Source organism: Onychostruthus taczanowskii, unplaced genomic scaffold (assembly GCF_017590055.1).
Source record: "Onychostruthus taczanowskii isolate IOZ18803 unplaced genomic scaffold, ASM1759005v1 scaffold1, whole genome shotgun sequence".
NCBI classification, from domain to species: Eukaryota; Metazoa; Chordata; class Aves; order Passeriformes; family Passeridae; genus Onychostruthus; species Onychostruthus taczanowskii.
The window spans coordinates 5,089,198-5,102,581 of NW_024496525.1; the positions used below are offsets into that span (position 1 = coordinate 5,089,198).

At 41.9% G+C, this 13,384-nt stretch overlaps 1 protein-coding gene across 1 annotated transcript in view; it reads right to left on the reverse strand.

The window, feature by feature from the left end:
• The window catches only part of CDAN1 (codanin 1), a 31,359-nt gene that overhangs the window by 16,607 nt on the left and 1,368 nt on the right, over nucleotides 1-13,384 (reverse strand). The window contains exons 2-12 of the mRNA XM_041403161.1: nucleotides 11,403-12,103; nucleotides 9,648-9,854; nucleotides 7,136-7,329; nucleotides 6,585-6,704; nucleotides 5,633-5,711; nucleotides 5,121-5,241; nucleotides 3,993-4,102; nucleotides 3,209-3,298; nucleotides 1,932-2,070; nucleotides 970-1,178; nucleotides 230-344 (exon numbers count right to left, since the gene is read on the reverse strand). Coding sequence (XP_041259095.1) covers nucleotides 230-344; nucleotides 970-1,178; nucleotides 1,932-2,070; nucleotides 3,209-3,298; nucleotides 3,993-4,102; nucleotides 5,121-5,241; nucleotides 5,633-5,711; nucleotides 6,585-6,704; nucleotides 7,136-7,329; nucleotides 9,648-9,854; nucleotides 11,403-12,103 — 2,085 coding nt within the window. The remainder of the gene's footprint in view (nucleotides 1-229; nucleotides 345-969; nucleotides 1,179-1,931; nucleotides 2,071-3,208; nucleotides 3,299-3,992; nucleotides 4,103-5,120; nucleotides 5,242-5,632; nucleotides 5,712-6,584; nucleotides 6,705-7,135; nucleotides 7,330-9,647; nucleotides 9,855-11,402; nucleotides 12,104-13,384) is intronic.

A 13,384-nucleotide genomic window follows, 5' to 3' on the forward strand; every position in this document is an offset into this window, starting at 1 on the left:
TCTGCACTCATGACAGTTCTATGAAGCAGCCTGAAGCATGCAGGTTAAGTGGCAAGGGGTTCAGACAAATAAGCAATTTGCAGAGTTATGACAAAACCAAATGAAGCTCTTGTCCTGTAAAAACCGTGGTGGAAGCTCCAAGCAACTCACAATCAAGCCAGTAATTGTTTGACTACTGGAACAGCTCAGAGAAATTCCTGACAGATGTGTATGCACAAAGCAAGCCTACCTGTTCCTCCATGTCTGCTTCCCCATCACTGTGCTCGTGCTCCACCAGAGTAAGACCATTCAGTTCAAGTATCTTCAGGCACAGACTATCCATCAGGTGCTGATTGAACTGGTAACTTCAGCAAAAGATGATGAGTCAGACTGGGCTGAAAACAGCAGTAAAACCTCAACTAACACACTGCAGAATTTTAAGCTTGTCTCATGAATTGTAACAAGCTTGAACAGACATAAACATAACACACTGACAGACAAGAAAGTAAGAGAGAAGACTTAGGACTGGCTGACCACCTTCATTTGCACTCTTCTTTTGTACTTTTTCAGAAATGCTAAGTAACAAGTCTCAGCATAAGGATAATAAAATTGATCTGCCAAAGAAGGAATCTATAAAATAACTGAATTTAAGATTAAAATCTCACATAAATTACAATTCCCCCATGCTGTGAATTGTGAAAAAATTATTAAACAAAACCATGAACCTGGCTTCATCCTGTACACCTTGGCTTCATGCACTATCACACAAGAAGCATTTGTCCAGTCCAGTGTCCTTGCTAGGTAGCACTGCATGCCTTGGCACTGAAAAATGCTGACAGCTCCAAAAAATATTAAGGTTTTATAGAAGAAAAATCATTACCACATAATCCAGTCCCAAACTTTCTGGATAACTCCCTGCTGCAAGAGAAACACACTGGTGCTTCCATTGCCCACACATTTTAGAGGGAGTAGCAAGCCCAGGCCACTCACCTTCCAGCACTGAGGATGAAGTCCTTGAAGAATTGCTGGCACCCTGGGAACGAAGGGGGTGGACAAGGCCCTCTGATGCTCTGAGGCACAACAAATCTTTCCTGCAGCCTCTTCAGACGGCTCAGATTATCAGAGCCCAGCATATTAAGGACATCCTGGTCTGGGGTGTCTCCCCAGCTTGCACCACCACCAATAGGACCTTTGCACATCTTTAGGAGACAGAAAGAGCAGAGAGGTGGAATATTTATAACAAGGCATCATTTCACTTCATCTCTCACCCAGCATATTATCCCTTCCCCACAAGACTGTTTTTGGAGTAATTCATGCATGATCTTTCCTGGTGTCCAGGAACATACAGAACAACTCTTCCCCATACCAAAACATGCTACCCACCTTGGGTGGGTATACACATACACAGCCATACACAGCCTAGAGGTCTTGTGAGATGGAACTCCAATCCTACACATCTAACTAGGACATATCCAGCAGGCTACGTGTGGATGTGTGGAGAGAATACCTATTACTCTCATGATCTCCATGAACCACTCCATAGGATCTTCAACTCAGTCTCCAAGGCCCATGATGCTGCATTACACATTCCCAGAGAAGGTTTTCCTGAACTTCCACATAGTTAAACAACATTTAAAAATTAATGCCCCACTGCCTCAAACACACGGATACAACTCAAGACTCAAAGAATTACAGAACTGCAGAACTGTTAAGAAGGGGCCTCTTGGATCATCTAATTCAACCCTCTTGCTCAGTCAGGGTCAGCCTCCTGACCTGTCAGTGAACACTACTGAGAAAAATCTCACTCCCTCCTCTTCATTCCCTTCCAGCAGGTACTTATTCCCTTCCAACAGTGCTAAGACAACCTGGAGCCTTCTCTTCTCCATGCTGAATACTCCCAGGTCTCAGCATTTTTTCTCATACAAAAAATGCTTGGTGCCTTAATCATTTACACAGTCCTGAGCTGGACTTGCTCTAGTAAGTCTGTATCTTTCGTTCCTTGTGCCAGTGAGCCCAAGCCTGGACACAGCACTCCACACATAACCTAGCAAATACTCAGCAACAGGAAAAGTTGACTGCATATCCCTGCATCTAAGTCATGATAGTTTTAATGAGCGAGATCATAATAAAAAGAAGCAACATATAAGAATGTCTATCAAGTGAGCAAGTACTAGGCTCCTTTATTCCAAACAGAGCATCCTCACCTCCCCAAGGGAGGAAACAAAAATTCTCCCTGAGCATCGCAGAGCAAACAGCTCTAGAGATAAAAAGAATCTCTTCCTTTCCTTCAATAATGTTGCTATTTAGAAAAAAGATAACGCAGTTTCCCAAGCACTGAGCCCCACCTGCTGCTGACATGGAAACAAAAATTCTCCCTGAGCACTTGCAGAGCAAACACAGCTCTAGAGATAAAAAAAATCTCTTCCTTTCCTTCAATAATGTTGCTATTTAGAAAAAAGAATAAACTCATTCAGCTCCCACTCTTCCCTGCCCAGAACAGTAAGGTGAGAGTTCACATATATGGAAGTAAGGAAACAGCAAAAGTGTTATTACTTCTGATGCCCCAAAATTTCTCAGTTTAAGCCTCAGCCTTGTTTTGTTCTTGTGGTGAAATGCCACCTACATACATGTTACTTGAGTAGGCTGGTGGTTGAGACTAACACAGAAACCCACAAGGCAACTGCTCTCAATGCTATAATAGTTTCTTTCTATATACTGCATTTTGATAAAGCAATACATGAATAAAACAGTCTGCTTTCCACAGAAAGAGACACAGTTGTCTTGTTTTCAGAGCCAATGCACTAGACCCCCTGAAATAATTAGAAGAGTGAACAGCTTCTGAACATGTAACACACTTCTCCTCACTGAAGAGGAGCCAGACATGGAAAACATGACATGCACACACAAGTGTATACAATAACAATGTTCAGACAACAATACACTGGTTTTGAGGGTAGCTCTTTCTGTGATTATGAAAGGGAAAGATGAACATCAGGACTGATCAAATTACACCCCTGCCACTTATGGCTTGTTTCTTTAAGGTAAAGGTTGATACTTTTAAATTCAGAAGCAACTGCACATGGGCAGCCTCTTCCAAGCAGCACACAGCACCCTGCAGAGTTGTGCAGAAGACCAGGCAGGACCTGGAACTAAGGATGCCAAGTGCAGCATGATTCACCAGCAACTCAGCTACATTAAAGAGCTAGCTAAAGTTGCTTAAGACTCCTACCTGATCTTGCTGCCCAGAACTCTCTCAAAGTCCCAGCCAGTTTTCTCATTGTTATCCTCCCATTCACGCAGAAGTTCATAAAATATATCCCTGTGAATCAAGATATTTAAGGGAATGAATTCCCACTCTTCAAAATTTGAAGCAACAACTGAACATTAATTGCTCCAAAGCTTCCCAGCAAGAATCTACCTCAGATTAAGTAACTCCAGCCTCCAAGCATTCAGATACCTTTGAAAAACTCATAAATGTTAGCAGTACTTCAGTGAGCTTCCATTTTCCATATCTTTGACAGCAAGTGCTTAAGCTTGTTATGCCCAATCTATGATGGAATGACCAAAACAGCCATTACCAGACAGACATAGTGAAGACTGAGAGGCAGCAAAGAATAAGCCACATGAAGTAAAACCTATGAGAAAAAGAAAAGGACCAAGACAACTCATCATTCTGCCCTCACCCTGTCGCTGCAAGCATGGAGGGAGGCAGCAGGAAGAATAAAAGCATACCAGATATATATGCAGAAGCAATCCAGTAGGGTGACACACTGTACTGGCATTATCAGAAGTCTCAATAACTCCTGAAGAATTAGGCTGTTCTTCTCTAAAGACATTAACCATTTAGTTCCTGCAGTCAATATGGACAAAGACTTTTTTTCATTTAATTAGAGCAAAAAATTCAAGATTTTTTCTACAGCATGTAGCATATATGAGACATTCTTAATATCTTTTAGTCATAATCATGCAAAGGTTATAGCCTCGAGCATCCAGGAACAGTAGAAGAAACTTACCTTTGTTTCTTAAATATGTGAAATGCTCTGTCACTGGGAAAGTTAGAGCGATTATCAGTTTCTGGCTGAAAAGAAACAGACTGTACAGAGCATGGCAGCAGGAGAGACACCTGTTAAAAATATAAAGGCAGCCATTAAGCTAGTGGAAGTCTCTAAACAATCTGAGACCAAGAAAAAAGCAGGGAAAAGGCATGGTGAGGAAACAAGTATCACTAGCTGAGTTGTTCAGACATGCTACTTCCCAATTGCTAACTACTAGCAAACACCAAGTTTTACAACCTACATTAGGCTACAGAAGCAGAATCACTCAAGGTTAAGAGAGAAAGTATCTGGTCCCCTTAAATCTCTGGCGACCAGATTGTAACCAGTATTGATAGAGTGTGTGGAAAGACCCACAAACAGTTGAAGTATACCTTCAATATAGGGCTTGAGAAAATTCAGGATCCTGGCTGGTAATTTCAGAAAGAGTGTTACCTCACTCTTTTCTCCTTACTGTTCCTCAAGTAACAAGACCTTTATTTACAACTTTAACAACTTTAAAGCTCAGCTACTGACAAGTCCCAATCTCAGTACACTGTCCTTTGTTTGCCAAGAGTAATTTCCATTTTTAAAAGATGGATGAAATGAGATACAAAATACATTTCTACCATCCAATTCCTACCAACCAAACTGGTTCCCTAACCCAGTTAATCACATGAGGGAGCCATTTTTCCCAGTCTGGATTGTCTCTTGTGAAATGTTATTTGCCTAAAAAGAGTCCATATCTATGAAAGAAATACAAATCTTTGAAACTACCTTCTGATATTGCACTTAACTAATCATTCTCCTGGGATGTTTATTAGGTGAGAATTTCAAAAGCAAAACTTGACCCTATCAAAGTCTCTGGCTGAGGTCAGGGCCTGGAGCAGAATGTAAGGCTAGCCAGCAGTGATTCACAGCTAACAATCACTGGACCCAGCAACTCACTCACCCAGTGACAAGAAAAATAAGTAGCTTTTAGACAGTTTCTAAAGACAACACAAGAAGACTAAATAGAAGGAATGAGATTCAACATCAAAGCCATTGCAAATAAAATAACAACAACACAAAGGCTTGAAGCACTGTCAGTTGGGTTCTGCCAATTTTTACCTTAGCTGTGCTGCTTTCATAAGCCTGCCTGAGCCTCTTGTGCAAGGTGGGAGAAAACGATGCAATCCGCTCATTTTCGGCCAAAAGCTTCAGCATCCCCTTTTCTAAATGGGAAATAATTCTGCCAAGATAATGGGGATGAGGCTCAGAGAGACAGACAGACAAAAGCAACACTTGAGCAGTTCTAAAGAAATGCTTATGTTCACGTTTTATGATGCTGCCAAGTAAAGAGTTCTAAAGGACTTGCACCCAGCAGGAAATCCTACTGGTATCTGCATTTGTTATCATTCTCATCTCATGACTTTCCCATTCTTGCACAATTACAACAAAGTTCAGTGGACACATCAGTGCAAGGAAACCCACAGACATCCAAATCCAGCTCAAGTTGTACGTTTTGAAGAAAAATTAAGAACTCTGTGCCCTTAAGTGGTAAAGTTCTACAACCCAAGCACACTTGCTTAATCCCACACACAACTGCAGACACGAGCAGATGAAAAAAGAATTCAACTCACTCATATTGATAATCCAAGACTCGAACAGCAAAATAAACACAATTGTGCACACTTTCAAAATGCTGTCTCCCTGAAACATCTAAGAGGAAAAAAAACCATGAGACAACAGTACCTTTTACCATTTATAAACTAAAGGACCAACAATTAACTTTTAAGGAAAGTAGGAACTGACATATCCAAGAATAATCTTCCAGACCCCTATTCAATTTTCAGAAGTTCCCATTCCCTATCCTTCCTATTTTAAAGGCAATTGAATTGTTTAATGCTGTATGGGAAAGAAAAGACTCTTTCTTTGTCAATGTTCTGAACAACAGTAAGCACATGCAGGACAAGAAAAGTAGAACAGCTACAAACAATCATAAAATGGTGTTCCCATAGCTGAAGATTTCATGTTCCTAATCACAGCCCTAAGAATCAAAGAGTAGCAAAACAAAGGTCAATCAAATTGAGACATTTTGGGTGGAGAAGGGTGTGGTGGGGCTCATCCCAAAGCCACTCTTTTGGCTGTACTATCCATATCAAAGTACTAACCGCATCAAGCTTAAGGCTGAATTTGTCAAAAAATAAATGCAACAATATGGCTGGATCCTGTGCATTCAGATCCAAATCTGCAGCTTAATAAACACATAGCAGGTCAATAGCACATCTGAGTTGCAGGATCAATGGAGAAACAACACATCTGCACTTCCCTCTAAAAGTCAGTGTTAGGAAGTAGCTACAGCAAATCTTGCACAATAGCAGAAAACTAGATTCAAACAGTGACTAGCAATCCCACTCTATCATATTGTGGAAGAGCTTCCCATATATGCATGACTTTTGTCAGCATCTCAGATGAGTCCCACAGTGGTAATAAGGCATTGTCATGTAATTTAAGAATAACTGTCCAAGCTACTCTACAACACTTTCTCATTCTATGGAAGCACTATTCTTTCTTTTCATTACTACTCCTTACCTCTATTTCTTTCACCGATTTCAGGGTCACTATCCCCATCTTCTGCAGAAGAAGTGCCTTTAGATGTCAACAGTTGCAGAACAAAAAACAGTTCCAGAAAAATATTTGGTACCAGGTTTTCTGGGAGAGAGTAATTGACATGTTAAAGGTGGATTACTCAATACTGTCCTGCTTTAATACACAAAGGTAAAAAGATCGATTACTGTTCTGTGGTAGTCAGCAAAGAATTGTCTCCCCACAACATGATACTGTGATACAATGTAGATCAGCATGAGAAAGATGTGTTAGGGAATAGCCTGGTTTCAGATGGGACATACAAATTCAGTCTACTACAGCTCAGAGTACTGCATCAAGCTCACCTCCTTCCCTAAACTTTTACCAAGCATTAATTTATTTTAATAACTGTATTGGCTTACTTTATTCTTCCAGATGTGATTTGTTTGTACCCTATAACTATCCCACAGCTTCCACTTCCCATTTATCTCCCTCTCACAACACACACAAGTTCAAAGCTCAAAGAAAGGTCAGTCTCACATCTTCTGTGTCCTCACCTGCTATACACGATGAATAGAGCTGTGCCAGACACTCCAATTGTTTCTTGCAGGAAACCTTAGCAGGATTTGCACAGGTCACCAAATGGCTTTCAGCAGGAAGGCTGGCACTGCGAGTGTAGCTAGGCTTAGTTGGAGTACAAGGATCAAAAGATATCCCTGCAGGAGAAGACGCCTGGTGCAGCAATTTGCATCTGAAATTCAAGAGCAGCAACATAACCATGTAATTGAGGATGATCTACAGCAGCCATGCAGCCAGAAGAGATCTTTCTCTCCCAGTGTAGCGTGAAGGAAATCCTGCAATAACTAAATCACGTCATTTACACTGTCTAATGCAGCTTTTAGCATGACAGTAATTTAAGTCATCCTTCTCTTACCAAAAATAAATCTTGGGGTTAGCAAGCAAAAGACTAAAGAACCCCATTCAAATTCCAACTCTGTTAAAATAGTGTAGCACTTTGACCAAATTAACCAACTAACATATGTTATTGCTTCTCTCATCTGAAGTGGTACCTGTTAAGGACAGGGAATCTGTTAGAGACCAGGTCCTAAAAATCTTCTTTGGATGTACAGTTTCTGACAGCTAGAAATTTTAAAACATCTATGAAAATAAGGTTTACATCCATCCCTTTGGCATAGATGTAAAGTAATGACACCCTGAGAAGACCCAATACCACTTAAGTGGAAAGGCAGTGCAACAGCTGATGAAATGTGTACTGGCAAGTTAAACAACAGAAGGAACAAGCTACTTTGACTGCTGGATTCTAAATCAACAATGATCACTCAGTTAAATACACAGACATTGTACAAAACTGTATCTAGAGAGGTCATCCAAAATGCAACACCAGACTGGCATACGTAACACACATGAGAAACAGGACATGAGGCAGTAACAGAAATATTAAATTATTGTAAAAGATTCCAGTGGAACATTTACACTTGAAACATCACACTACCTCTTGCCACGGTGTCTCAAAAGTGAAAGATTTAAGTGTCACTTTAAGGACTTTGGGAAGTCAGAAACATTTTTACCTGCAGCAAAGAACCTTTTTTATTGGCCTATTTCTAGCAGAACTGCTGTGATGAAGAACAACTGGTTCCAAAATGAAAGTAGAAAGATTACCAACAGCTTACTTGCAATGAACATAATCAACCAACTGCAGAAAATTATTGAGTAACAGAGAGAACTGCAGAAAATAATTCATTAAGTACTTTGTGATCTCACCCAAGGGGAGAGCCCACCACTAAACATTTTGTGACCTTACCCAAGGCAAGTTTCCAATAATGCAGTTAGACTGTGCTTCACTTCTGCCCAGTGCTGTCATCTACCTCAGGATGAAATTCACCTTTTGCCCTTGCTCAAAGGGACCCAGCTGGCTGAAGGCTGCCTTACTTCTGTAATTCACCTCAGCTGAGGACACAGCAGCAACTCCAGCTTTCAAGTGTGAAGGGTCAGATGAGAATACCACTGCATGGGCAAGATCCAACCAACCACATACTGCTATTTCACTGACTTCAGCTGATACACATTGTTGGGACACTTCAGGTAGAATTCAGACTGGTGCTAGACTTAAGTGCAGAGTGACAGGTTTGATCCTGAACATTTCTGCTACAGGCTCAGCACAAGCAGTAATTCATTAGACTCTACTGGGTATGTTTCAGCCAGTTCTGGTCCCACTGCAGTGAACTGCAAAACTTAGCAGGAAAAGAATTACACCCATGTGTCCTGAGGAATTTCCCCAAAAACAAAACCTACAAATAACAGCAACAGCTCTCTCAGCAATTATACACAATAGTGCAAACTACTGCACTTGGGTTTTTTTCTAAGTATCAATCTTCACAGACTACAAATGATAGCATTTCACAAGCAATAAAAGTCGCACACTAACCAAACAGCAGAGACAAAATCAGAAGCTAGAGTTCACTTCATCTGACAGCAATTTTCAACACATAACTGCAGTAGTAATCTTTAAAACAGAATCTCAAGTGCCTATATTCTGTTTTCTCTGACTGCAAGCTTCTGTTAGTCCACCTGCCTTGCAAGACCATTAACACTTTCCACACATTTGCATCAGTAACTCATTTTCTCCAAACCAATGTGTCTTGGTGCAATATTCAAACACAGTCTAATTACACCCAATTGTTTTGTCCGTGCAATCTAAGGAAAGATGAACAGGAAATAGCCACACATTCATTTCCATGAAGAGAAAATCTCATAAATGCAGTGAGGACTGACTACACTTTTGAAGTGAGGGTCATTGTTCCAGACCCAGCACACCTCTAAAATTACAAATATGAGCTAGGTGCATTAATATCATAGTCTGATACCACAGAATAATTTTGGCTTTAGGCAAATCATGGTTTAAGGTCACCAATATCTGGTTTGGACATTCTTCTGTCATTTTCACTTTGTCCTGGCCATGCCCCATCCTGGCTACTGAAAAATTAACCCAGTCCTGGCTGGAACCAGGACACAAGGGAATTGAGAACCAGCCCCCTGCTCAGACTGTACCGTTCTTTCTTCAGCATCTCCCTCTCCTCTTGAAGGCTGCTGCTTATCACAGATGAGAGGTTTCCTTCCTGGACAGCAGCAAAGGCCTCAAGGCTGGAGGCTGGAGACCGGCTGACGGGTGTAGAAGTGAAACAGGTCTTTGGTTTCGAGAGGGGCCGCTCAGCACTCACAGGAGTTGGGTTGATTCGCCTCGATGGTTTGCTTTTGCTGAAAAGAGGAGAAGCAATTCCACTAAAATCAAGCTCAACAAGAACAAAAAAATTCGGTCTCAAGACAGATGTGCAATCAACTCTTCCAGAGGAATCTAATGCTAAAACAAAATGGATGTCAAGTTTGGGATATTGAATTTCTAAACTGTACCTATAGTTATCAATTTTATGCTATCACTGAAAAAAAGTCACAGAGCTATAGACTGCTAAAAATAGCCTGCTGAACCTGCAGCAAAATTAATTATCAAATAGCAAGCCATCTAACAGGTACCACAGTGCCATACAACCCTTCTAAATGTTTCTAATTTTCAGGACAGGATATGCCCATTTTTGTAAGAAACTGTTGGTGAATTCATTTCTATCATGATCAGGAGAAAAAAAAAAAAAAGAAAACCAAAACTAAAATCAATCAAGTTGCCATTGTCTATCAGCGAGAGTCCAGGCTCCCAAGTTACATTAGGCCATTTAAGTTCAGGGAAACCCATCCTTCCTGCATAAAATACTTGGATTTGTCCTTCAGGAAGAGTCTTGGTAAAGTAGCAAAAAACACTAAAAAAATGGAAATGGATACAGAAACATAAAGCATCACAGAAATGCTGGTTGCTACATATTAACTGCTAAGGTGTTCTCAAAATTGCTTTCCAAAGACTTGTGACCCCTTTCCTCCTTTTTCCTAGCTGAGCATTAATGCAACTGAGGAAGAGAGACTTGCTGGTTGTGCTGGAAACACACCTTATCTCCCTTGGCCAAAGCATCGTCTAGAGCATGACCCAGACCCTGCATTTGGATTTGCTGTACAGACTCACACATTTTATAATTTTTAGCTGAAGTTTTGCATGCCCACTTTTAGAGACCAGTGATTGATACACAGAGCAAACAGGCTGACACAAAGACTTTATATTTGGTAATGAGGATTTTAAAGAATGCAAAGACAAAGATTAAAGGACTGAGGCAACCACAACACAAACAGCTGCCCCAAAGTTTAGCTGAAGTCACCAAGGAGACCAGGGCTTGCTGCAGACCAAGAACACAGCCTGCTATTTTGTCCACAATTACACAGCACAGACGAAGCTGCACACTAACATCTGCTACCAGAAGCCACAGAAGAGCAATCCAAAAGCTTTTATGCTAGCATCAGTAAAGCTGAAGAGCCTTCCAGGATAGCTCTTCCTTACCAACTGATATTCTGTTAAATGAGAAACGTGAAGAGCCAAGATAGTGCTGACTTGTTAGAACACACAAGGACAAAGATGTGCTCAGCTTTGTATCAGCTGGGCTGTGCACTGGCAAGCTGCAGGCAGCATCACAAGTGAGAGGCGAAAGAGGCGTCTTGAGTGGGTCCACAGAGAGGAAACCTGACTCCCTATCAAGGCAATATTCTCCTCCCTACATGGTGACCAGAACAAAGCAGTTCTGACCACGTTTCCCTCAGAAGCCAGGTATTGTGTGCTACAGCCTCTTCTGCATCTGGACACCCACAACAGCTGGTCAAGGAGCTGCAACCTGCAGCAATCCCAGCGACACAGCGAGACAGACTCGCTCTTACTTTGTCCAGCCAGAGGCAGCACCCATGGGTGGAAACTCCTCCAAGTTGTTAAGGTTTAGCTGGCTGGGCGGGGATCTGGCAGAAACAAGAGGCACTTCACTCCGCTTCCTTCTCCCTCCACTCCAGGATCCACTGTCACTCTTTCCGTCCTCCTCTTCAGGAAGGGAACGCCCCAGATCGCGAGCTACCTGCCGGCCAGAGGCACCGAGCGAGCTGCTGCCTTTCCTGCGGCCTCGTCTCACGGGCAGGGCTTCAGGCGTGGCCGTGAGGAAGCTCCCCAGGCTGGCCTTCTGAGAGGACCTCTTCTCACCGTGGTGGAGCACTGGGCTGTGCCCAAAGCTCGGGCTGCTGCTGGAGACCATGCTGGGGAAATCACCGTAAGGGCTAGATGGGTTCGACCCAGAAAAGGAAGAGGAACCACTGGATGCTGCAGCAGGAGAAAAGCTGGTATCTGTGGTGCAGGTGGTCACTGAAGTCCTTTGAGAAAAGAGCTGCACTCGGCTGCTGGTGGCATGGCCTGCCCTCCTTTCTGATCCTGTCCGCTGGCTCCCATGAGCCTTGGAATTAGGAGTTTTAGCAGGAGTAGGCGGTCCATTAGTCAGGATCTGGCTGGTCTGCTCCCTTAAAAAATTTAGCAGAAAAGGCACAAAATCTTTCTGAAGCAAGCTAAGAGATACCAGCTTGTCATGGATGTGGTTCTCCTACAAGAGAAACAGACAAAAAATTAATATAAAGATGCTACCTGATTCTTTCTGCCCAAGTACCCAGACACGTTTAAGTAGTAACTATGGGATTTCAATACACAATAAAAACCAACATGACTTGTCAAAGTATATCACTGAAATTCAAGCAACCATAGTTCTGGTCACAGACCTGAAAATCATCCTACACACAAACCATTTTGGCACAAGTTTTCAGATGGAGTCATTCACTTTGGTCTCTGACTGGAAAATAGTGGAACCGTTCCATGGAAACATCAGTAATACTCTCTTCAGCTATGGCCAGGGAGGACTTGGAGCAACTGACCACCCTAAGTTCAACATTTTGAAAACATCAATACTGAAAGCATCTAATTCTAACAGAAAAATCTAAAACCTGCAAGGTCTCTGTGCTCTATTTTTCTGTGAATGCCGCCTGCTCCCACAGAGGGGTGCTGTAACAGCAACCGCTGAAGCACCTGGAGCCCTGCAGCGCCAAATACAAGACCAAAGCTGCTCTTCCATTTCAGTTTAAATAATTTTGCTCGAGACCTCACAGAAGTCTAAACAGAGACTGTGCAGCTTTAAGGTACATGAAGTTTATTCTTGAGAAACTTAAATAAAAACCCCACCACTGACTCAACACATTCGAAATCTTAACAGGTGGTGGTGACCTTACAAGGGTAAATCTAGACCAAAACGACTTCACACTACATGCGCAGTTTGAAGGTTTGTACCCTGGGTAAAAATTCTTTTGATCCTAACACTCCACCAGGTTTCTGTTTCCTCTCAATGGGATTCAACAACATTTGCAACAACAAAAGAAGTTTTCAAAGGCAGCAACTTTTTCCTTACTAATACTGAAAGCATTGCATACACATTCCAGTAAAGTTATATTCACAACCCTAACTAGATGAAAAGTCAAGAAAGCAAACACTATTTCTGAAGGTGGCTTCTGCATAACAGAAAGAAGTAAAAGCAACATTAACATGCCTGTAACTGAACTCACACAATCTTCAACACCTATACTAAAATTCATATTTGAAAGCATGAGACCAATTCAACTCCCTGGAGAAGTGTGAAATTCTGGCATAGCCCAGATAACAAGCCAAGCAGCCAACAATCAGTGAAAAAGCACAGCTCAGAATATAACCCCCATGAGGTGTTAGAAGACCATCTCCAGCCCAAAACTGCCACGAGAGCTAGAGCAAGACATGGCCTATCATTTCCTTCCCCTGGAATTAGCATATGCATACGGTTGGGTACTTTCTCCAGCTTTTCAGA